At 46.0% G+C, this 26,282-nt stretch overlaps 1 protein-coding gene across 17 annotated transcripts in view; it reads left to right on the forward strand.

Moving 5' to 3' along the window:
- The window catches only part of FHOD3 (formin homology 2 domain containing 3), a 411,645-nt gene that overhangs the window by 255,707 nt on the left and 129,656 nt on the right, over positions 1 to 26,282 (forward strand). For all 17 annotated transcript variants that reach the window (XM_074352245.1, XM_074352246.1, XM_074352247.1 and 14 more), the window contains exons 8-10: positions 4,447 to 4,541; positions 10,348 to 10,491; positions 17,122 to 17,375. In XM_074352245.1, coding sequence (XP_074208346.1) covers positions 4,447 to 4,541; positions 10,348 to 10,491; positions 17,122 to 17,375 — 493 coding nt within the window. The remainder of the gene's footprint in view (positions 1 to 4,446; positions 4,542 to 10,347; positions 10,492 to 17,121; positions 17,376 to 26,282) is intronic.

Consider the following 26,282-nt stretch of genomic DNA (forward strand, 5'->3'; position numbering starts at 1 on the left):
AAAAATTACTGCCACCTACAGCACATGAAGTTGTCCCAGAACAAGTTTCTCTGGTTGCTTTATAAACACACATCCCACACGTGGGTTAACCAGAAGGGTTCATTCTGTGAGCGTGGACAGATAATTTGCTGTTTGGCCAAGAGTGGGCCAGTTAGGGAGCAGGGTTAGAAGCTGAGGGATCTAAGAGCATCATAGGGTCCAAGTGCATAACTCATACATCATGATAAGTATGTATGGATTAGTGAAAATTAAAAGTGCCCCAGTTGACCCAGGCAGTTGGCACTTTGGCTCAGGGGCTAGAATGAAAAGGTGGACTTGAGTTAGCCTCTGGGCCACAGCTCAGTGTCACACCTGTCTGCTCAGACTGCTGGGACATCTTCTCTTTTGCCTGCATCTTCAAGTCGCTTTCCCTTTCTGGTGGATGGGACCGGGCAGGAAGAGAGAAAGGGAGTGAGCGCTTATGGAAGCCCCTGGGAGGGCCTTGCTTTGTCATGCCATTTTGCCACCATTAGAGACTTCCTTTCCTGGGGACCTTCCCTGTGGAAGTCAACAAGGAGCTAATTGAGAACCCTCGCTCCCCCGGGCAAGGTGCCCTTTCCCTCTGACTCTGTGGGTTTGCCTCTCAGAGAGAGGGTAGGGCAAGGGAGCAGACTGGGTCACTCACTTTGAAATTTGTCATCTGTCTTGAGTCCTGCTAATTTGGTTCAGCACTGCTTTTGAAGAGGTTCCATTTTTCATTTGAATGCGAGGTGATGAGACATGACATAATTTTTAAACATGTGTATCACACATGATTAAGAGGGAGAAAAGACCCAGCCATCCTTTCAAGCCACCCTGTATCTTGACTTGTGTCCGAGGATACACTGATCTGTGAAGAATGCGCCAGGCGTGGTGGAAGTTAGAGGCTGACAGAGCTCGCGCTCTGTCTCCATTGTTCCTCAGAGCAGAAGGATACCCGTGAAGTGTGTTCATCAATCGTGATGAAAGGTGTGGAACGTGCTGCTAGGACCTGTGTTTGCTGGATATACTTTATTATTATTATTTTTAATCGTTGCTGCATTTCTTTCTTTTTACTTCAAAGTTTTTTTTTTCAATTGAAGCATAGTCAATTTACAGTGTTGTGTCAGTTTCACGTGTACAGCCTAATGTTTCAATCATACATATACACACATATATTCCTTCTCATATTCTTTTTCATTTTCATTATAGGTGACTACAAAATATTGAATAGAGTTCCCTGTGCTGTACAGTAGGAACTTGGTGTTTATCCATTTTATGTATAGTAGTTAGTGTCTGCAAATCTCAGACTCCCAGTTTATCCCTTCCCCCCACAACCACCCACCCCCACCCCCCGTAACCGTAAGTTTGTTTTCTATGTCTGTGAGTCCGTTTTTGTCTTGTCAATAAGTAGGACCTTGTGTTTGACTGTTAGACCAACTCACGTACAAGGTGTTGTGCTAAATATCTTATTTTCTTTTGGGTTTAATACAGAGACCTAGTGGGGGAGTAAGAAGGGAAGAGGGTATTGAGCAACTTATTCTGTGCTCATTTATTCTGGTTAAGAGAGAGGCACAGTGGTTTGCGGGGAAGAAGGGACTGGCCTGGGAGCCTGTGTGGAAGGCCTGTGGGTCCGTGTGGGTGTCCCCCCGCCCACCCCCACCATCACAGTTACGGCTGCTGCTGCTTGAGTGCCTGCCATGTTACAGACACTGTTCTAGGCGTTTTTCATATAAAAATCATTTGCTTGACAAATATTTGCATGCCAACCACGTGCTCGCAAATATTAGAGAAAAACCAGGTTGTCACACAGCCTGTAGTCACTCCGGTGTTGGTGTTTGGAGGTGGGGGAAGGGGAGGGTGGGGCTGGAGAGAGACGGACCATGATGATGAGGAAGGGGCGGCCCCTGGTGCGCTCCATCAGTGCTAGGGGAAAACGAGGAAGTGCTGTATCTCCGAGGCACCGTAGGGTGGATACGAGCCTTCCAGTCTAGGTGCATCTCCTGAGCCTCTGTTCATTCCACTGCTTTGGGGTTCAGTTTGTTTCTCTGCTATGTGAAGGGGGAAGACTGCATCGTTTATGATTCTAATATAGGCCCACCCCTGCCCACCCGTACACACACACAAGCACAGTATGGGGCAAGCGAAGGTGGTGGTGGGGGTGCCCTGGACCACTTCATTCTGACAGGTGGCAGCTCTTGGGACAGTTACAACTGCTGGTGCTTAACGCAGGCCAGCTGGAGCCCTGCCGGGGCTCTATGTGTTGAACCAGAACGTTTCCTCCCCTTTGTTCTTCCAAATAGCTCCCATTTTCTGGTCCCCAAACAAAAGCACGATCCTTCGCCTGTGAACTGTTAAATTATCAAAGGAGAATGAACATTCATCCCAATAGGGTATGAATATATGCACGTTTCCGGACTTGAAATCCTTAAATGGTAATAAGGGAATCAGATATCACAGTGAAGAATATGTTTTTAAATTAAGTCAGTGTTTGTGTGTTTTCATTATAATGGATAAAATTATGTGTGTTTCTGCACATGTGAGGGAGAGAGAGAAAGAGAGTAGAGGTTACAGTCTGGCCACCTGCCTCTGTCCAGGATGCCTGCCCTTGGCCTTTCCTACCTCAGGCCCTGATTGGCATCTTTGGCTCCAAAGTAAGCAACGAGTAATCAGCTCTGGGCCCCTCGCACCACTGGGAATTCTTAGCATCAGTGCTTTCTCTCCTGCAATCTTCCCTTAAGCATGAGAATGCGTGTTTTGCACTGAGGTTGGGTGTGCGTATGGGTGACAGTGACAGAGTTGCCCTCGTTATCAGCACAAGCAGAGGCACTTGGGATGTTTGAACCCCACCTGGACCGTGAGACCCGTGACCTGCTGACCACACTGGTTGTCTTGAGGGTGGAAACGGTAACTTGACTGGGCTTTGAAGAACAGGTGTGGACTTCAAAATCGTTGGGTGGCAAATATCAGCAAGAAAGATAATCCAGCCACGAGCAGGCGAAGGATCGTGCTTTTGTGCTCAGAGTTACAAAGGGTCAGAGACACTCACTCCATAGGTCTGTAGTTTGGACCAACTGGGCAACCAGGCCAAAGAAAAGGCTTTCTGCTCACTTGCTTAGAGAGCCAGCAGATCCCTGCGTGAAACTGCATCTGTGTCTTTCACATCATATAGCGGGTACCTGTTCCTTCTTTAATTCTCCTGTCTTTTCTGACTGTGAGCATCTGCCCCTCTGGCTCTTTTAAAACTGCCCCAGCTTCCCCCACCCCGTGCCCTCTCAGAGGTCCCCCTTCTCTAGGCAGCCGCTGCTTTATTGAGCATCTGCTGTGTGCCGGGCACTCTGCCAGGAGCACAGGGATAAGGCAGATCCCATTGCTGCCCTTGGGGACATTTTGTTCTCAAGGCCAGAAAGTCAGTTCCAACATAACCCATCCAAGAACCAGCATTTGGCACCCACGGGTTTTAACGTATTTCAGAATTTACTTTTATCCGTGAAAATAAGTTTGAGATCTCTATGGAGAAAGCAGGACAGAACCTCGGGGTCCACACCACCATGCAAGGGCAGCACTTCACTTCAAATGGTTGTCTCCAGCATAGGAAATCTTATTGGGGTGTTACGTCCCCTTTGTGGCCTTGGTCTTGGCTGGGCGGTCCTGAACGTGGAGGGTTTTCCTGCCCTCCCCTGAGTCCCAACCTTCATGAGCCTCCTCCTCCGAGCCCGGCTGAAGAGCCACCTCCTGCACCAAACCCTCTGTGACCGTCACACTGCGGGAGACAGACCTCACTCGCTGAGTGACAGGCTCAGCTGAGTGCTGTGCCTTTTGAGTGCTGTCACTCCGTACTGACATGTGTTCTTATGCTTGTGTCTAACTGCTCCGTTCCGTTATAAACCTCTTGAGGGCAGCCTCCCATAGACCCAGCTCCTGGTACCTGGTTATGGCTTAAACAGTATTTGTGCCTTGATTGAGTAAAGACAATATACTTCTGCTCTTGAAATGTTTGCTAGACAGATGTTTCACGGTTATTGTTTGGAGTCCATTGCTAGAGTGATTCCAAAGACCTGCATCCTCTTTGCTTGCAGGAGACGGACCCACGGAGAGTAATGATAAAGGATTTCCACCCTCGGAGAGTGAAATGCATTTCCTAAAAAGCTGCACGTGAATGGAGTTTTTAAAAATCACATATTTAGTATAAAGGGGACTTTCCAAGCAAATTGCTAGGCATCCTGACAGGCAGAGTAAACATTTTCAGGTGGACAAGGATGATGTGCTATATTGTGACCTAATTAGAAGCATGTTCAAGTGCACCCTAAGAATAAGTGTCATGCTTTGAAATTTGGAATTTGAAAGACGCAGCCGTCATTGGGTGATTAAGTCTTTGGATAAACAGTGATGTGAGTTGGATAAAAAGTGTTGAATTGCTGTTTCTAATGATTTTTGTTTTACTCATAGGAGTCAAGCCCTGGTCAAACATCATGGAAATTCTGGAGGAAAAGGATGGGGTCGACACGGAGTTGTTGGTTTATGCAATGACGTTAGTGAATAAGGTTGGTTGGCGTTTGTTGTGGGTTGAATTGTATCCCCACCCTACCCCCCAAAGATGTTAAAGTCATAACCCCTGGTACCAGGGAATGTGATCTGATTTGGAAATGGGATCTTTGCAGATATAATCAAGTTAAGATGAGGCTGTTTAGGGGAAGGAGTACTGATCTCAGAGGGCTGGTGTCCTTATAAGAAGAGGGAAGGAAATAATGTAGAGGGAAGACAGCGTGTACACACGTCCCAGAGGAGGACAGCCATGTGAGTCAGGGACAGAGACTGGAGTGATGCGTCTCTAAGACAGGGAACCCCCAAGAATGCTAAGGACTGTCAGCAGCCAGTCGGGTGAGGCAAGGATGGGTCCTCCCGCAGAGCATTCGGAGAGAGCATGGCTATGCCGACACCTTGACATCACACTTCTAGTCTCTCAAACTGTGAGGGAATAAATTTCTGTTGTTTTAAGCCACCCAGTTTGTGGTACTTTGTTGCAACAGCCCTAGGGAAACAGTATATGTGGAAAGCTAAAATTTGCCCTCTGAATCAGAGCCACATCACGTGGACCCCGTCGTGGTGGCTGGAACCTGCTTCAGCGTGCTTTTTTTGCAAGACAAAACTCTTTGCACCCACATGTGGTGTGTGTATGTGTGTGTGCATGTGTGCCAGTCACTTACATGTGAAGGCATACATGTCTGCAAGCTTTCTCTGCTTTGGTCTTCCTGCTAAAACCAGAAAGAGGACAGTGAGAATTTTCCTATCAAGATGGCCACCTTAAAAAAACATTTTTCCGTAAGAATATAGGGGAGCAAGGTTTACTCGAAGGAAATGGTTCACAGCTGGGCAGAAAACAAAGCAGTCTTATTCCGCGGCTTATGGAATTCTGGAGATCAAGCCTTTGACGGTTTCATTTGCAAAAATTTTCTCCCATTCCGTAGGTTGTCTTTTTGTTTTACTTATGTTTCCTTTGCTGTGCAGAAGCTTGTAATTTTCATTAGGTCCCATTTGTTTATTCTTGCTTTTATTTCTATTACTTGGGTAGACTGTTCTAGAACATTTTTTGAGATGTATGTCAGATAATGCTTTGCCTATATTTTCTTCTAGGAGGTTTATTGTATCTTGTTTTATGTTTAAGTCTTTGATCCATTTAGAGTTTATTTTTTGACTGCTGGTGGCAAGGTGAGGATTCCTGAGGGCGGGTCCCTTCCTCCATCTGTGATGATGACCTCCCCTTGTGCTCCCATTCCTCCTGTCACATCCCGCCCTGGTCACTAGCTTGTGGGGCAGCTGCTATGTTCAGTGTCTGTCCTGAGAGATGTGCCCTGACCGTGGGTCCCCCGCTGACCTGGGACAGCCCGCTCTCAGGACTGGTGTCCCTTCATCCCAGTGCCTGGGTCCCTTCCTCATTCATAATCGAGGGAGGGTGGGTGGCTGTCTCCTCCCTCAGCCCCAGGCATCGCATCAACTCCCCCCAGGGCCTCCGTCTGGTCTCCAAAATGCTGGGTGCAGGCCTACAGGATCTACTGCAGTGATGGTTAGTTCTTCAAAAAAGACCCCGAATCTCTTCCTGAAATATAACTGGAGAAAATTCCCCTGTTGAACTGGGGACACATTCATAGAAAGCAGCATAATTATGAGAAGTAATTCTACTAGGTAGTAAAATGTTCTACAAACTCTAAGGATAAAAACAGTGTGGCCCTTATAGGTTATTACCAGATATTAAATCAACAATGCTTCAATTAAAAAAAAAAAGCAGTGTGGATCTGACTCTTTCCTTGGCAGACAGTTGAAGCAGAGAGGCTCTGAAATAGACCTCGGTGCACAGGACAACTCACCCTCGGGTCGAAATCCATAGGGGTGGTTAGCTTCATTCACGACTGGGAGAGGTTTTGCTAAATGGAAATAAACAAAAACATGCTTTGACCATATGCCAAAGTACATTTCAGATAAAGAGTTCAATGTAACATATCAAACTGTAGAAAAATGAGAAGAAACTAGAGGTGAAGATGAATTGGTCTCTGGTCAGTGAAGGATATTTTAATAATAAAACCAGTGAAAAAAATTCTGAAGCAAAGGACTTAAATATTTCACCATAAAAAACTATAAAATAAGGTCTTATTTGTAAAATGGAAACCACGAGTAAAAACTAAAGGCAAGTGACAAACTGGGAAATTGTTTGCAAAAAAACTGGGCAGAAGGTGATACTATTTTAACAATATTAAGAACCCAGTCAAAAAATGAATGACGTTAACCCTCCTAAGATGAAAAGAAATATACAGTAAAACAACGGGCCATTTCCTCTGGGTCACGTTGGCATTGATTGCTTTTTAATGAAATGCTATTTGTTGGAAAAGTCACAGGAAATTTCCTGCAGTCCTGTTGGAGAACGGGCACTACTTTTCTGTAGGATAATCCTAAGAATTCTGGTTTCATTTTCAAATCTGCTTGTGAGTTGACTCCACCAGGCAATTTTAAAGCTATTTTCTGTTGGTTTTTTTAAAATGAAGGTCATCAATTTCATGTCATTTTCAGTCACTGGCATTGTTTTGGAGAACACTGAACTCGGCAAAAATGGGATTCTCACTCTTGCGCAGTGTTTTTGTTGTAATGCTATCTGTCTTGGCGGTAGAGGCCGTGCCGGGCTGTTCTGATGACCCCAGCAGTGTCCACATGGCCTGGGCATTCTGCTGCCAGTCACTGGCGAGGACCCAGTGCGTGTCACACTCTCCTTGGCACCACATGGCACCCAGCATCCAGGAATTCCTCGCTCACTCTTTCTTATCTAGCAGTTCTGTTTCATCTTTTGTGAGCTCTGGCCCAGGGGAAGTCCAGGGAGGTCCCGAGGACATTACTCCAAATGTCATCCTTTCGTCATAAAGGGCAGCAGGCCATGGGCACCCACGCTGGGTTTGTTTTCTTTTGTTGAATTTCAGTCATGTTTAGTCAATGAGTAAAATCTTCTGAGATCCCAAGCGACGTGATACACTGAAATGCTAATGGGAGTCTGGAAAAAAATTTCAGCCTCTGAAATCCGGGCAATTATATTGCTTTTCTAACTTATGTCTCAACAGAATAGAAGATAGGCTAGTAACATGGTATTTTAAAAAATAACGTTTTTGTGACAAAACGAGGGTACTGAATTCTAGCCCTCCTCATGGTTCTGAGACTGAAGTCTGCTCACTTTGTTAAACAGGGACCTTAATGAGGGGTTTCCAAGATCCATATTTATCCCCCCAACTCTCCTGCTCCTGCAGCCCATGTTCAATTGTCAGAAGATGCCAGGGAGCATCAGAAACTCACCATGTCCCACTTGTCTTCATCCAGCTGAAAACTCCTTAGTGGGCATCCCCCACTTTGGGGGCCTCACATACTGACCACCATGTAGAATCAGATGAGGCAGGTCGGGGAGGGGGCAAGTGATAAGTAATTATGGGGCTGGCTTGGAGCATTTGGGGAAGGACCACCCCCCACCCCAGGGGCGCTGGGGAGAGGAGCTACTCCAGCAGAGTCAGGGGGGTGAGTAACCTGGATGGGATTCCCTCTGAGTATTTGCTTTCAGATTTTCATTTGATTGCTTTGTTTAATCACTGTACAGTAAAATTGGCTTTTTTCTTTTGATGTTTAGCTGTGTAAGTTTTAACACATATATGGTTATGGGTAACCTTCACAATTAGGATATAGAACAGCTCCATCTCCCCCCAAATCTCCTCATGTTATCCTTTTTTTTTTTTTTTTTTTTTTTAACTGAAGTACTGTCAGATACAATGTGTCAGATTCTGGTGTGCAGCACAGTGTCCCAGCCATGCATATACAAACATTCGTTTTCATTTTTTTCTCATTAAAGGTTATTGTAAGATATTGAGCATAGTTCCCTGTGCTATACAGCAGAAACTTTTAAAATCTATTTTTGTTATAGTGGCTAACATTTGTAAATCTCAAACTCCCAAATTTACCCCTTCCCACCCCTTTTCCCCGGTATGCTATCCTTTTATAGTGACAACCTGAGCCCCTGTTCATACCCCTGACAACCACTGATTTCATTCTCCATCACTGTAGTTTTGTCATTTCAAAAGTGGGGATCATCCACGAAGTAACCCTTTCAGGCCGGCTTCCCTCACTCAGCACCGTGCCTTTGCGAGCATCTCTGTTACTCTGTGTATTAATAGTTCGCACCTTTCTGCCGCTGTGTAGTGTTCCAGTGTCTAAATGCACCCATTGGAGGAGCTTTGGGTGTTTGCAGCTTTTGGCTTTCACAACTAGTGCTGCTGTGAACGTTTGTGTGTAGGCTCCCACCACGCTGGTTTTATCCTACAGGAAAGATTCGATGGAATCAGTGAAAACCCAGGGAGAGGAAAATAAAATGTCCTTTAGGACAGAGATTTCTCCCCCTGAGAAGCTGTCAAGATTTACTTGTCACAATGCCTGGCTAGACCAGGCCTGAGAGAGACCAAGGAGGAGGTCCTGAGTGTCTTCTCAGAGTAAGGACATCCAGAGACATTTGCCTCTCAGACTTTCCTGGAGTGGATGCCACCTTTGGCAGAAGTAGCAGTGAGGGTCGGGGCTGAAACAGGAGGGCAGGGCCCAGGAGGGGTGGCAGTGTTAGCTGAACATGTTGGAGAATTAGCTGAAAATAGGTGAGTGCGTGTCTCTTGGCTGCAGACCCCCCTCCTCGTGTGTATTTGCTTTGGTGGCAGACCAGCATCCCTGCCACCACGCGGGAGAGGTGGTGGGGCACGGGTGTGGCTCAGGCCTGTATTTTCACCCTGAAAATGATGATTCCTCCCCTCCCCCACCTTCATCGCCCTCATTTATAAGATAAGGGGCTCAGAGGAAGTCACCTCAAGGGTCCTTTCAGTTCTAAGCAGAAGCCTGGTTTGAGATACCATCCCTCTTTTAAGAGAAGCCAAATTCAAAGAGAAGTTGGCTTTTTCTTTCTGGGGTTATCTTTTGGTCTCTTGGTTGCTGCTTTGAAACTTCTCACGTTTTCCTAAATGTTCTAAACGGAGGGGAAGGCCAACTAAATTGAAGGAAAAGGGAATCATTCAGTTGTCATAACTCCAGCTGTTGGTGGATTGATCTTAACAGGAGTTTCTGATCACTGAGTATGTTAGTTTTTGACTGCTGTGCAGCAAATGCCACACACTGAGCAGTTTGAAGCATCTCAGACTTAGCATCTCAGAGTTTCCATGGGGCAGGGTCCTGGCACTGCCTCGCTGGGTCCTCTGCTCAGTGTCTCTGAGTGCAAGGCTGCAAAGTGTCGAGCAGGGCTGGTGTCCCGTCTAAAGCTTAGGATTCCCTTCCAAGCTTCTGCGGTTGTTGGCAGAACTCACTCTCTTGCAGCTGTAGAACTCATGGTGGTGTGCTGCTCCTTCAGGGCTGGTAGGATCCTCTCTCTCCTAGTCTCTGAGCTCAGAACAGTCGTAAACCCAAATCCACTGTTAAATGGCTCACCTGATTAGGTCAGGCCCACCCACAAAGCTCCCCCTTTGACTAACTCAGGATCAACTGATTTGGGCCCTTAATAACATCTGCAGATTCCTTTCAGTTTTTCCATATAACATCACCTAGTCATGGGCCTGTCCTGCCTACACTCAGTCGGAGGGGACCGTGCAGCACCTGAGTCACAAGGGGTGGGATCTTGGGGTTCATCCTGCTCCTGCTTAACACTCTAAAGAAGTCCTTTCTCAAGTGAACTTGTCATCTGTCTTGTTTCATCGCATGTTGTTATAATTGTGGCCACTGCTACCATGCAAACCATGCCTTGAGAGCCTTGGGACAATCCCCTAAGACATGTCTGTGCCCTGTTCTTTCTTCATCCAGACCTTGTCAGGATTGCCAGACCAAGACACCTTCTACGACGTGGTGGACTGCCTGGAGGAGCTGGGCATCGCGGCCGTGTCCCAGCGGCACTTGAGCAAGAAAGGGACTGACCTGGACTTGGTGGAGCAGCTGAACATTTATGAGGTAACAGGATCTGCCTTTTGTAAGGTGTCCTACAGCTTGGACCAACGTCAGAGGCAGAGGTGAACATACTCTAGATCAGTGGTTCTGCATGTGGGGTGGCAGCATTCACAAAACCTGGGAACTTCCAAAAACTGCAAGTTCTCAGGCCCCACCCCAGACCTGCGGAACTAGCAACTCCAAGGGCGGGCCCAGCAGTCTGCGTCACACGTGCCTTCTGAGGGGGGAGGGAGGGAGGTGCAGAGATGGTGTTCTTTATCCTTCACGGGGGCAGAACCTCAGGCAGGGCTCTGTATAATTTGTAGGATCCAGTCCAAAATGAAAATGCAGAGAAAAAGTGCTCTTAAAGACACTAAACAACTATTCATGTTCTTCTGCCTTCTCTCTCGCCTCCTCCTGGTGTTTTTTTATTTGTGAAAAATGTGTACTCATTGAAGAAGATTTGGAAAATACCAGAAAGTGTAAGAGAAAGAAACCATCCACGACTTTATTACTAACCATGGTTAACATTCTGGTCTGTTTTTCTAGCTTTTTTGTATATGTAGGTGTATGTTCTTAACTCTGGGGATAATAGTCTATACACAGCGTTGCGAACTGAATCTTTACTAGAAATGTATTGGAACCAGGCTCTTTTGTCATGGAATCTTCTTCAAGAATGTCATTGTATTAGGAACATAATATCCTGTCTGTATGGAAGTACTGTAACATACATGGCCAGTCCCTGTTTGTTTGGATTTAGATTACTTCCAAGTTTTTGCAGTTATAAATGTTGTTACGACGAACAGCTTTATTCATAAATGTTTGTGCACAGCGGGAGTCCTAAGAAGGATATTTCTCAGCTGAATGGCTCCATTGTGATCTTCACTGGGTAGAAATGGAGAGACTATTTCCTAAAAGTTACTGTCATAATAAGTGACAAGCAGAATTATCTCGTTACGATCTCAGGCGAAGTCAGTGGAAACTGAACCAGAGATACTTGGTGGCAGAGAGTCGAGCTCCCCACGGCTGGCCAGTGCTCTGTGCCCCTGCTCTGAGCAACTCCTCCTTTAACCAAGCCTCACTTACCCAGTTACCCGCTCACACTTCTGTGTTTCATTATCACTGGCATGGCGGGCAGAGGGGTATGTTCTTATGGCTCCTAAAAGAGAGGATAAAGAAAGAATAAAGTAAGAATACTAAAGATGGAGAAGGCAGGGACTAAAGATACTTGGTTTCCAAGAAGGTGGAAGAAGGACTTTTCCCAGTACACGAACCTCCCTTCCTTCCCCCTCCCACCTGCTCAGAACTCCAGCCCTCAAGACTCTGCTCAGCCAGCGGCTTCTATGGTCACAGCTTGGGTTCTGTGTGGTCAGTGTTCACGAGAAGATCGCATAACGCAGATGAATTTCCCAGCCCGCACACCCACCCCGGAGACTACTTCCTGTTCCCAGGCTCTCTTTCTCCCAGCCTACCTGACTCTCCCGCTCCCTCCCCATCTGCCCTTTTCCATTCAGTCCTGACTTTTCAAAAGATGTTCAGTATTCACCATCTTCCTTTTGTCAAATGGCATTTGTGTAACATCTTAGCATTGAGTACATGTCATTCACAAACGTAGCACGTGTGTGTCTTAACGAACACAGAACAAACACCCAGTGTGATGCTTAATTTTATGTGTCACCTTGACTGGGCCATGGGGTGCCCAGATATTTGGTCAAACGTTATTCTGTGTCTGTTCGGGTGTTTTGGGATGAGGTTAACATTCAGATGGGTAGGTAGACTGAGTAAAGAAGGTTGCCCTCCCCCATGTGGATGGGCCTCATCCTGTCTGTTGAAGGCCTGAATAGAACAGAAGGCAAAAGCAAGAGAGAATTCACTCTCTACCTGATGCGAATGAGCTGGGATGTAGGTTGCCTGTTACCTTTGACCTCCTACTGGAACTAACAGCATTGACCCTCTTGGTTCCCAGGCCTTTGCACTGCAGATATGGGAACTTCTCTACCTCCATGATCATGTGAGCAGGTTCCTTATACTAAATCTCCATGCATGTCCTATTTTTTTCTGTTTTTCTGGAGAGCCTTAACTAATACACTCATACATTTCAGAACTAGAATATTACCAGTGACTTGGAAGTGTCCTTGGTAGCCCTCTTTGGTGTCATCCTACTAACCCCTAACATAATTCTCTTTTTTTTTGTTTAAAGAAGGTAATTTTACCTGAAAATGGCTTACTCTGTCAGCTAACACAGAGCATCAGATTCTCAAAGAGGGGTTGAAAAATCTGAGCTCTTGCTATCTATAGCAGAGCTACACTAATCTCCCTAGGCTAACAATTTTCAGAATAGAGAGGTGCCAGAGAAGCAGGGCGAGATCTGGAACATCCCTTGTGACTCCCAGGTCTTTCTTTTTGTCCATCAGACATGTGCTTTCTGACCCAGAACAATAGACAAGGTCTCCGGGTGTGGTTCACAGGGCACCTCACCCAGCAGGCAGAATTCAGTTAAGAAGCATCTCTGCTATACAGCCCAGAGGGCCATGGCTTATAAACTCATAAATTCTGTGTGTATTTCGTGTAGCTAATCTTTAGCCGATCCTAACCTGCTGAGGGCATTCTAGACACAAGAGCTCTCATTTTAGCACCTGTCATCAGACTGTTTATTAGGTAGTCTAGTTATTAGTGTATTTATGAAAGATTGGATGGAGTCAGTGTCTTCTCTCTCTCCCCAGAAGCATCACTCCTACAGAAGGAGTGGAGGGATCGCCGGCCAGCTGCTTTAACTCCTTCCTCCCAGTCGGTAGCGCTAAACAACATACTGTTGAATTTTGTCTTTTTATAAATGGAACTGTACCATCTGTGTCCTCCTACACTTTGGCTTGTTTCTGAGACGTACCCGTGTTGTCGTGTGGAGTTCTGGTTTGTTCATTTTCACTGCTGATGAATATATCCCAATTTATTTATCTTCTCTTCTCTTGATGGATGTTGGCTGGTTACAGTTTTGTTGCCATGACGACACTACCACGAGCATTCTTGTACTTTTTGTGTGTGTGCAATATTTTTTAGGTTTAAGTATCCGTTTTTTTCATGTAGCTTAGTAGTAGTATAAAGATATAGACTCAAAGAAATGTTAATAGCTTTTGACATCCATTAAGAATGCTCAGATTGTTGGATGTTTGATGATATTAAATTATTTTCAGTGGGACAGTAGAAGGCTGGTTATGGTTTTTAGAAATCCTTATCTTCTAGGGATAAATACTGAATATCCTTGGATGAAATGATATGGTCTGGGATTTACCTAAAAAAAACCTCTGGCTGTGGGGTCGGATGCAGGGAGGTAAATGAGACAAGCGTGGCCAGGGCAGGTAATTGTTAAACTGTCATAGATGGTGAGCACATAAGTCTTTATATTCTTCTCCATACTTTGTATATGTTTGAAAATTTTCACAAAATTTTAAAAAGAATAATTACGTCATTCAGTGGCCCCAAACACTGCTGGCAGTTGTCACAGATGCCAGGAGCTTAATCTGCCCCTAACTGCTTTCTTGGTGACGGCGCAGCAGGTGCAAGCAGTCAATACTAGATTTGGAGCCTCCTCATTCCTCACCTGGTTCTGTAGGCAGTGTTCTGAATTTGATTAGAAGAGTTAGAGTGTATCTGACGAGGGGTCCGGCAAACAGATACTCCATCACTTGGGTGAGATGAGAGATCGATGAGGACATGGCTGGTCTCACCTTGTGTTCCGTGAAGGACACTGACTGCACTTGTAGTTAATTAGATCTGACACCACAGGTTCTGAGTAAGTCTCTTGGCAGGGGCTGTTCTCCGCAGGTGTTTTCCAGCTCTTAGTGGTCTTAGTGGACTCCAATCCGAGTGCTCCCTAGAATCTGAAGAATCTGGAACTGCCACCGTGGCCCGACATGAGAAAGTGTCTCTTCCTGTCATCGGCGGACACTAGTGATGCTGAGATTCTTCTTGTTAAAAACACACACACACAAAACCATGAGCAAAGACCAGCCCCAAATTTCACATTTCACTGTTCCTGACTGCCAAGCCCAAAGCTGCTCTTGGATCTACTGGGATTCTGAGCCCCATTTACCACCTCCAGGCATCTTTTTCTTTGTTTAAGGAGGTGGATTTTTTGTTTTCATTTTTGAGGCTCTGAACTTTAGACAGCCCTCATTGAAGTACATTTTATGGCACTGCTTTGATAACTTTTCAAGATTTTCTTTTCACTTAAGCTTTCCAATTCTCCATCTTCCTTGACAAAAGGCAGTTAATTTGTGTGCACACCATGTGCTTCTCTGAAAGGAACTGTGAGTGGAATGCTGTTTGATCCTTGGATCTCTGAGGTTAGACAAGGAATTAGAAATATCTGAACTCCACTTTTCCCCCTAATCATATCATTCCAAATGTGAGTAATAAGCAGAGTCAATACTCCAGGTCAGAATAAGTCCACATGGTCTAGAGTTTTTGTTTCCAAAAATGAAAAACTAACTGGCTAGTGATATTTTAAAATGCTGTGCTTTGCTGGGTGTATAATCATTCTCAGACTTTGCCCAGAGAATGCCATTTAAAGTGTGAAAGTGGAGATGATAAAAGTGATCAACCAAATGTAAAATTTCTTGCTTCATTTTTGCGGTGATACTGCAGAGGGTTCCCCCAGGAAATAGACTTTCCGGCCAGATTTTATAACAACAGCTTTTTCTAAGCTTTTATCAATTCTGACCTCAAACCTCCACAAATTATGTCTGACTAGTAAATTCTAGGGGAACAGAATAGTCAAAATATTATTAAATTGTCTTCCTCTATCTGGGAGATTGTTAGAAAATGTATCTGGCACGTAGAGAGAAGAATTTTCATTAACTTGATCTTACATAAAAGCTCGAGCTGGAGGAAACTGGTGATGGAGCAGATAAAAGGCGGCTGCACTCCTGTGAAACAGTCATGCGTCTCAGGCACCCATCCCTGTGAACCTGAAGAGAGTGGCCAGCCTGGCCTCGACTTTGCTGAGCTCAACTTGCTATGTGAACACGAATGCCAACACTTGGACGTAGGGGATTACTGATTTCACAGTAGCCAGGTGTAGACAGGCGATGTGTAAGCCAGGTCGTGTGTGGTTAGCTATCTGGGACTTTATATTACTTCTCCATTCCCTCACTTGTCCTGACTGAGTTGTGAAATGTGCCCAAGAGCACCCACAGGACTGGAAAATATGCACTTTTGGGGGACATGGGACCATGTGACTCCTTGGGTGCCAAGTCAGAGAGACTGCTGGACTGGGTTGGGCCTGGTTCCTGTGGGCTGCGAGGTGGCCTGACCCACCAGTTTCATATGATAGAGGAATTTATGGGCATCCTAGGCCCTTTCATCTGTGGGCACAGGTGGGAAAGAATGGTCGTGTTTATCGAGTACCAGCCACAGGGAAAGCCCTACCCTAGCTGCTTTACATACATTAGATATGTTATTCTTACCAGAAACCTACAAATGTGATCCTGTGAGGCTCCTTTGGTGAAGGAGAAAGAGACAGCAGTTTGACGCAGGTCACGTCTGGTCTGCTAGTGGCACAGCCAGCCACACACAGGGCTAGTCCACAGCTTGTGTTCTTCTGGCGGTCTAGCTTTTGAGAAGGTAGGCATAAAAATAATTAGAGAAGCTGGAGATACAGATTAGAACCTGGGACTAGGAAGACTGGGAGCCAGTAATGAGATCAGTGTAGGAGCACAGATGGTTGGTGTTAATGTGAAAGAAGAAGGCTGTTTGGAGGATCCAGGATGGGGAAGATTGAGAGATGGCCAAACTGGACAGGGCACCACCCAACTAGGAGCAGGGCTGCGATATCCCTTGAAAGGAGGTAGGAGTGTGGGGCCATTTGGCTCAGGTTTCCACCTGAAAGCTGAAGTGGTCAAGTGTAAGGCAGTTACTCTTCTGCACAAGTGTGCATTGCTCTTAGGAAGTTAAAAAAAAAAAAAAAAAAAAGAACACCTTAATCCTAGAGGTCTAGTCTATTTCTGGTCTATATTTTTGTGACTGCACATGCAGGCTGCCTAGAGTAACTGCAGGCTCCACCCCCACGGTACCCAGGCTGTGGGCAGTCCCCGGGGAGCTGCAGTGGCCCGGGGCCCACGGTGCAGGTCTTGCTGCACCAGGCCCCTCCAGAGACCCGCTGATGACTCGTTTCCGCTCACCTGGAGCTTGCGGCTCCTGCCTCTGACCAGAATCTTTGCTATGCTCCTCGGACCAGCCTCACTGGGAAGGGAGCTCAGGCATGGTGCAGAACTCCAGGGCTTCCCGCCGCTGGGCTTCCGGGGAGACGCCGCCTCCTGGCCCAGAGAAGAGCAAAGGGTGGGCCAGGAGCAACGACCCCGGCAAGGGCAGTGCCCGGCCGCAGGGGGAAGAGCCCAGCTAATGACAAACTATTTCTCAGACCTACCCCTGACATCGGTTGACCTTTCGTATCCATTTGGGAAAATCCGCAGTGAGTGGCGAGCATCTCTCAGTTTGCAGACTGTGCTTTGGGATACCTGTGATTGATAACCTTGCAGAGAAGCGGAAGCCCCAGGCTGGGAGGAGTCAGTGTTAAATCCTCGTGAAGGGCCAGACTGAAAAGCTAAGAGAGGCTGTCAAGTCTGATCTTGCACTGGGTGCCCTCTGCTTTTTCAGGTGGCGCTCCGGCACGAGGACGAGGACAGCGATGAGACAGCGGAGCCGCCCCCCAGCGGGCGCCGGGACCGGAGGAGGGCCAGCGTGTGTTCCGGCGGCGGTGGCTCGGGGGGCGAGCACCGGGGCCTGGACCGCAGGCGCAGCCGCAGGCACTCCGTGCAGAGCATCCGGAGTCCTCTGTCCGCTCCCTCCAGCCCCTGCTCCCCCTCGGCTCCAGGCTTCAAGTCCAGTCAAGTGCGAGATCTCCGCGAAAAGTAAGCAGTAACCCAGCCATTCAGGGGGGCGCAAGGACACCGAAAAGAGGGAGGGAGGCCACGTCCCCACAGGTGCCCACGGCCAGCCCTGCCCCACCAGCTCCCCGCCTCTTCTCTACCACTGAAACACCACCCAGTGCCCCTGGAACTCCCTTGGGCGAGACGGCCCTAGTGACATGCACAGATTTGATCTCACTAACCCCATGAACTCTTCTTCACCCACTTGTGTTTTTATACAATATTGCAGTTAATATCTATTTAGAAAAGCTGTGTTTTATCGACTGGAAGAAAACCTAAAACACAAAACTTTGGCCTAGAAATAAATGGTAAGCCACGTGAATGTGACATTTTTAGAGTCTGAGGTACTCATGACAATATATAGTTGAGGTTGAGTTAAGTAGAATAAATTATAATTAAATATTATTATATATTTTGTATATATATATATAATTTCAGTAAATTCTAATGTATCATTTATTCATCAGTCATACAGCAAACATTTTTGTTAAGTGTCTGTTATAGGCCAGGAGTATCTGAAGTCATGACCACATGTAAATGGAAAAGGTATGCTCTCCATTCTTGTGGCCCTCCCATCTGGGCTGGGAGAAAGTAAGAATGAAGAAAGGACATAGGAAGAAACAGAAAGATTAACAATCCCATGAGAAATTATATATATCCAAATAGAAAGTTGGACAAAATCTCTAGGAGCTCAGAAGCGCTTCCATAAAACAGAGGTGTGGCAAAAGGGCGGCCATGCTGCTCTGGGGTCTGCGTCCACTCATCTTGTCCTAAATGGATGCTCTCAGTTCACTAGGATGATGGGGCTCTGTGGACCAGTCCATGCCAGCCGGGTCCACCGGGGCTGACGATGCACTGATTCCAGTGCAGGCTCCCTGCCGCCAGCCGGCAGAAGCCTGCTCACATCATTTGGCTGGAGCATTGTTCCCCATCATGGAGATCCACCTGGGAGCCAGATGTGGGTCAGGAGGCTGCATGGTGAAGAGCTTATAACGCAGAATAAGTGGGATGAGTTAAGAGAGTGATCAAGATATGTCCCTTCCTCTCCCTCCCGAAGGAAACACCTACCCCCGCCACTACCAGGAAGTGCCCAGAGCAGTCTGGTAGTCGTGGGGTCACTGGAGCATGAGCCAGCCTGTGCCTTTGGGTGCCTCCTATTGCAGAAGGAGGAGGAGGACCTCAGTCTGACAGTGACGTGCCAGGCATGGTCCATGTTGACACCTTTGTTTCATCTTCTGTTTAGTTTACTTTGTTCTTTTTCTGGATTTTTAAGTTGTTTGTTTAATTCATTTCTTTTTATCCTTTGACCATCTTGCGTTCCTGGAATATAACCCACTTGGTCGTGATGTGTTCTTTTCTGAAATGTGCTGTTGGAATCCTGTTCGATACTAATTTATTTAGGATTTTTGCACAAATTTTTGTAAGTAGGATTGGTCTCCCCCTTCAGCTTTCTCCCCTCTTCCTTTTTCTCCCTCATCCTTCCCCCTCTTCCTCTTTCTCCCCCTTTTTTTTGCCATCCCTATCAACTTGGACAACACTGTTACGCGAGCATCATAAAAGAATGATTGTGGTGGTCATGAGACTCTGCTTGTATGTGGCTTCTGTACAGTTTACTCCTGGTGACTATGTCTCTGAATGTCTCCAGGGTACCTCTCTGATTGTTCCTCCTCAGTGTCCTTCCCTGGATCTTTCTTCTCTGTCCCCTCGCTTTCAGTGTTGGTTTTGCTATTTCTAAGAGTCTGCATACCACAAGCTCTATTTTAGTGAAAAGAAGACCAGAACTTCTGAACAGATTGAGGAGTGAGAGAGTCCACTGTGAACACTGAACTTAGTGATCTAACATCTTCAGGAAACTCAAGCAATGCTCGAAGGGCCCTGGAAGCACTCTCTGGTGCTGCTTCTGGCTAATTGCTTGAGAAAATGACATCGGGAGAGTTGAGCAAAGTGTACACCCTGGGATGAAAAATCTCTACTTAAAACCACCGAAGATGCTAAGGGCGGGAGTTAGGGGGCCTTGTCAGTAGATCTCGGCGTTCTTCTGCTCTGGCTGACTGATGTCAAGTTTGTTTCTTTTCTGTTTCTTGCTGTCACATGTCTCAAAGGCCTGTGTGTTGTGAGTTCAGGTGACAACACCTTGTGATATGTCGGCAAAGGTAACAGCAGTGGGGTGGACCATCCTGGGCATAGTTGACGGTTTCGAGGCTCTGGGCTTGGTGGGATCTGGAATGGGAGGCTGCACGTGCTCCTCCAAATGCTGCTGTCTCGGTGTTTCCAAATACGACTGATTTTCATTTTACTGAAATTATTACTTCGATGTATATTTCATAGCATTTGTTTTAGAAAAATCCACTTTCCCGCTTATAAAGAAAGATAACGGGTTCAAGATTGATGATTATGAAGGGGCTTCATCCGCGAAGCCTGTTGAAGGGATTTTTGCCCTGTGGCCCCAGAATGACAGTATAATTTTGGCAGAGGCAGGAGTAGGGCAGAGAGGCAGGGTGGCGAGAAGGAAGCTGGGAAACAATTCCTGCACGTAGAGCTGAGTCACCTGCCCAACATCTGTGCCTCCAAACACTACCTTAGAATCAAGAAGTTCATTGTGTTCGATTCCCTGTGGACCTGGAAAGACACAGATGCATGCCTGACCTAGATTACTCTTCATCTCTTTGAACATTCTGGCCCTCCTTACTGCGAACTCGTAGCAACACGCCTGCCTCCGCCGCTCTGCCTCCGCCGCGTAGGAGGAATTTTAGGCTAGATTTTGTAACTCTGTGATCCAATGAATGCCAGTACTTTGGAAAAGAAGATGGAACTATGTTATAGGTTGGAAAGAGATTCATGTTGTCCTAAAAGATATATAGCACTCTGCACGCAGATGGTCCTTCTGTGTCTCTTGAACTCTCATGATGATTCTCTGCAGGGTCTAGGCAAGACAAGTGTTCTTATCTTCCCATTACAAATGAGAAGACAGTTGGGGGGTTGGCGCCATGTGACGCATCGCAGGACGAGGGGGCTGAGTCACGGGGGGGAATCCAAGTCTTTGGCCTTTGCTTCTCAGTGTCTGAATCATACACAATCGTTTCCCAACTTACCGTTCCTAAACGTAGTCCCTGAGTGAGATTTTCACGTCTGACTTTTTAGAGAGGCAATTTGACTTAAATACTATGTAGGTGTGTATTTTTAAATGTATTTTTTTAATTGAAGGATAGTTGATTTACAATGTTGTATTACTTTCTGGTGTACAGCATAGTGTGTGTGTGTGTATATATATATACACACACGTATATATATATTTATATTTCTTTTTTATTATAGGTTACTAAAGCCATTGAGAATAGTTCCCTGTGCTATATACAGTGGGACCTTGTTGTTTATCTGTTCTCTACTTAGTAGTTTATATCTGCCAATCCCAAACTCCCATGTATTTTTAGTCAAGTAAATATGAAAATTCGAAGAGAATCAAAAAGAAAAAAAATCTGCCAAGTCTTCTTACAGACCAAGGCCTGCCAGGCTGTGTGCTTCAATTCTGAGGACTAATAAGGCTGTAAACTCACATTGCTTTGCTTTAGCTTCTAAAAAAGTAGAACCCCACGCCAAGTATTTACCAAATAAGGTATGAGTGTATTGGTCACCTGCCACCCACATGTACCTTTTGTGACTGTGTGTGCCATACTGAGTTTTATCTTTGCAATTAAAATCTACAGATTTGATTGGAAGGAAGAGAAATGTTGGATGCTTTCATATTTTACCAAGAAAATTATTACTTAGCATCTAATCAGCCAAGAAGCCAGTAACTCTGGTTTAAATTTTAATCGTCTCTAATGTTTGGACTAAAAAGTCTTCGGGGTTGTCTAGCCCAGAGCAGGAGTGCTTTCCTGTGCCCTCAGGCTCAAGACACTCTCCTCCCTGAAGCACCCCATCCTCTCCTTGAACTTTTCCGCTCGTTGTGAAAGTCATCTGACCTAAATGTGCTCGGTAACGTTACAGCTCTATTATTGCTTAGCATTTCATTGTATGGATAAAATTTCCCTATGATGTTTCTCTGTTCATCCTGGTTCTGACCTCTGTCAGCACACACCAGGTCATCTTCCTGCTCTTGTATGTCAGTCTTTCTGGGATGAGCGTGGCATGGGACTTTATAACACGTGAACTTCCAGTTTCATCCTGTTGATCTCCACACAGCATCCCAGCCCACAGAGGTAGCTCTGAACTTCATTTTGTCACTGACGTCAGCAGTTGCGCCATCTAGCTTTCAGTCACGCGTGCATTTCAGTACATACGGAAGAGTGACGTGGCGGGCAGTGGATGATGACAACAGATTGGGAGTGGATGGTACAGACTGCTCCCACGTGTCAGAGGCCTGGGTTGGAAACTCTCTGTCAAGGGCCAGATAATAAATATGTTAAGCTTTGCAGGCCAGATGGTCTTTGCTGCAACTGTGCAACTGAATTCTTGCCTTTGTAGCATAAAAGCAGCCAAGGACAACAGGTAGGCGAATGAGCATGGCTGCCTTCCAGTGAAACTTTATTTATGGACCCTGAGATTTGAGTTTTACATGTAGTGGAAGATTCTTTAGACTTTTTTTCCCCCAACCATTAAAAAATGTGAAAACCATGCTTAGCTGACAGACTGTACCAAAACAGGTGGTGGGCCAGACTTGGCCCATAGTCTTGCCAACCCATGTTCTAAGGGGCTTGAGGGAAGTCTGGGGGAAGTGGTCCAGGGTTGGCAAAGAGGAGTAAGAGGGAAGAACCCATCCTGCTGTGTGAGACGGCTGTTAGGGACCACGTCCTTAAGTCCAGGGTTAGAGCAGGGAATCATCGGTGAAGACATGGAGACTCTTGCTGATGGCTGCTCGTGAGTCCCCAGTCGAAGATGGAGTGGGTCGGGGAGGGCAGGAGATGAGTCAGACGGGGGCACACAGAGAGCCAGCAGGGAGGTAGGGGGTTTGGCAGTGAGTCCAGGAAAGTTGGGGCTGCTCGGGGAGGGGAGGTGGAGGCAGGCTGGGATCAGTCCCAGTGGTCCCGTGGGCAGTGGTCTTCAACAAGAAGTGTTTTTATCCCTCGAGGACATTTGGCAATACTGTGACACACGTTTGGTTGGCATAACTGGGGTGGAGGGTGCTCTCGGCATCTGGTAGGTGAGTTCAGGGATGCTGCTAAATATTCTACATGGAAAAGGACAGCCCCCCTAACCTGCCCACCCAACAAAGTGTTATCTGTTCTAAAATGTCAATAGTGCTGAATCCAAGAAAGCCCTCTGAACAGGAAGGCGAGTGATTGGCTGTAGTTTTCACCTCCTTCTTGGGAACCGTGCCAAGGGAGGGAGTCTTTTGACTCTTAGAAGGGGGTTAGCTTTCTTGAACTCTTTGGACCTACCTTAAATACTCAAGTGCCTGGGTCAAAATAGATTTTTTTTGGGGGGGGAATATAATTTTTAAATTTCTGGGCTACTACGTGGATAGTACAGTAGAGTCCCTTTCTTGATTTGTTTTGGGTTTGTTTTAACCCCATTTAGCCAAGTTTTACATGTCTCATTCTCAGGGAATATGCTGAACTCTCTTTGGGAACCAAAGGTTTGACTAAATCTCATGCTTTTCTCAGTCACCAAAATGGCCAGGGTATCCAGTTCTAAACAGCTTCATGTCTGTCACGTTCCAAAAAAAAAAAAAAAAAAAAAATTGACATAATGGAATGTGACACCAGCATAAACAAAATGGCAGGACTGAGCAATGGTCATATAACAGAAGGTGTGCCAGTGTGCAGCCAGGCTTGATGGGAGAACGAGGAACAAGGGGACAAGCTCACTAGAGCCGCCTCTGTCCACCCAGAGTTCCCAGATGTTCAGGGGGAGTTGAGAACTCCGCACTGAGGAGCAGCCGTGGACACCCTCCTCTGGGCTCGTGGTGTCATCTGCTGATGGTCAAAAAGTGAAAAAGTGCAATTCAAGAATTGCTGTTTTGTCCATGGAGGTTAGATGAGGGATAAAAATAAGGAAAGGAGGCTTAATATGATGCATGAGAGAATTCAGTCAAGGGTAAAACACATTCTTTGCTGAATCCAGCCCGATTTTCCAAACTATAGCATGAGTCAAATTAATGGCAGTATTAAGTCACTCTACTTGGGCTGGTCTGCTAGGCAGCAGTAGATAACTGATATACCTTATATTAATATTTATTTCAAATCGTGACTAATCTCCTCCAACTGTTGTAAATTTCCCAAGTCAAAACTGGTTTTTTTTCCCTTCTTTTAATGAATCTGGTCTAAGCAAGAAAAAAAAGAGGCTTAATATACGTTGCATAGAAGTTCTCATTAGAATAAACTGAAAGTGATAAGAAGGTAAACAGCCTGATGGAGAGTCTAGGGCTGTGGCCAGGCCTGGAGCTTGCAGCTGGGTGGGGGGAGGATGGGCTGCAGCAGTTTGACCTACAGACATGCCTGACCCTCAAGCAGCAGAGAGAAGATGTGGCCTGGCCTTGTGGTCCTAGAGAAGGGAAACCAGGAGGGACCAAGCCTTGGATGGGCCACAGGTCCCGGGTGCTGGTCAGTGGATAGCTCGCCCACCTGCCCTGCAGGGAGGAGTCCAGCAGGTTATGGTTGGGGACAGAGCGTGGACACCAGCAGCAGAAGCTCAGTCCATGCCTGGTGGTGGAGGTTACGGATCCTCAGGAGCAGAGAAACCCTCAGTCTGCACACATTCTCACCAGCCTGGCATGTGGCAGCACTGCGGTACAGGGCATAGGAAGGAGGTGCTTGGCTCCACCACTCATAGCCACGGGTCGTTTTAGAGATGGCCCCTGGCACATAGTGGGCACAGGATAAAAAGCAGCTCTTTATGTTCTCAAGTGACTTCCTGAGCACTTAGTCGTCTGCCAGGCATTATGCTAAGAACGTCAGTGTACTAGCTCCATCTTTCACTGTTACCCCATGAGGCAGGCACTATTACTGCCTCCGTGTGACAGGAGGAGAAACTGAGGCACAGGGCGTTGAAGTCACTTGTCCAGAGTCCCACAGCTAATATACGTGGAGCTGGGTTTAGAGGTCAAGTGGTCTGGATCCAGAGTCTCTGCCCTTCACAGTTTTGTTAAACTACCTTTTTTTCCCCCTCTGTGATTCTGCAGACATAAAACAAATATACTGTGTACTTGGCAATTAGTAAGCAATTATCAAAAACGTGTTGCCATTCTCCTATATCATTCCTTCTAGATTTTTTGTTGATACATTTAAAAAAATTATTGCTTAGTATTCTAAGACTGTACCATAATACCTTAATGCCTTGATTCATTTTGCTATGGTTTGATCTCAGTTTTTTTCCCTAATAAACTTTCTGTAATGAACATACACACATACACATACACACACATATGTTTTGTACATGTATTAGCATTCTTTTAGGAGAGATTCTAATTCTCTGGAATTCTAGATTATAGGACACTTACATTTTATATTACATTAACTATTGGTGTCAACCACATTGCTCTCTAAAAGGCCATATCAATTTTGCTGTTCCACCATCAGCCTATGATTGACCATTTTCCTATGTCATCACCAGCATTGGATGTTAAGTGTTTTTCAGAATTTTTGTACTTTTCAAAAGTGCAGTGTGGTGCCTCAGTATTTTAATATGCACTTTTAATTGCTGCTGAGATTGTTCATCTCTCATTGCTTCGTTGGCTGTTGACATTTCCTTTCCTGAGTATTGTCTGTTTACATCCTTGGCTCACTTGTATCCTGAATGGTTTGTCTGCTTTAATTGATGGATAGCTATTCTATTTTTGATATGGAAAATCTCTGTTGCAAAAGCAGAGAGAATATAAGTATTCTGTATACAGTACAGATACTGACTTTTGGACACCTGTGTCACATGTATTTTTCTCCCTATATTTTAACTATCTTTGAAGTTAATTTAAGGCATCTCTTGATGTATGCATGAAATATATTGTTATAGTGTCCAATCTGTTCGTCTTTCCCTGTGTAGCCTCTTAGGTGTCATGCTCACTCAGGAAAGTGTGTCCTCTTTCTAACTGCAGCCTCTCAGTGTTGTTCTGGGAGAATTCTCTGCTCCTCTCCCTTCACTGTCCAGGAGGTGAGTAGTAGTAGCTTAGTGATAGCAGGAGCCAGCATTCATGGAGCACGTACTTTATGGTGGCTGTTGTGTTAAGCAAATTTACATGTGTTGTGAATTCCATGAAGAATGTAGCATCTACCCATTTAACAGATGATGAAGCTGAGGCATGGAGAGTTTAAAGAACTTGCTCCAGATCTCAGCAGTGGTAGTTGGCACAGCTGGGTTTGAACCCATACCAGACAGCCCTAGTCCAGAGTCTACACTCAGAGTCAGACATCCCTGGAACTAGTCTCTGAATCTATAGAATGTGTTTTGTAGTAACAAGCTTTTCTCTTTTTGGGATGAATTCAATTTGTTGAGAAAGCAAAAAATCATTTAGAGCGAGTGTTTGCTGGAGCTTGGTAATCCTAGTGAGCTGTGTTGTTTATAGATTTTGATCCTGAGATAATCATGCTGATTCTCTTGTTGTTCTCCTAAATTGGTACCGAGGACAGTGCCTAACAGGGAGTTCCGAAACTACTCAGAGTAATAACCATGGCACTGGAACGAGCCTTTGCAGTTAATCATGACTAACCGGCTGTAATCTCGGTGATGGGGGCAGGAGAGAAGGAAGGTATAGAGAACAAAAACTCACAGCTGAGAAGAAGGCACAGTTAACTGTCTGTTTTCAGAGGCTCAGCTGTCCTCACCTTCTGGGGGCTCATGCCTGATGTGCACCGATTAGTGACCCAGTGGGTGATGGGAGGAGGGGCCCAAGCCTTGGGGCTCAGCCTCTGGGGTGGGAGCTGGAGGGAGGCAACTGGAAAGAGTATGCTTTTCTAT

Source organism: Camelus bactrianus, chromosome 24 (genome assembly GCF_048773025.1).
Source record: "Camelus bactrianus isolate YW-2024 breed Bactrian camel chromosome 24, ASM4877302v1, whole genome shotgun sequence".
Taxonomy (NCBI): domain Eukaryota; kingdom Metazoa; phylum Chordata; class Mammalia; order Artiodactyla; family Camelidae; genus Camelus; species Camelus bactrianus.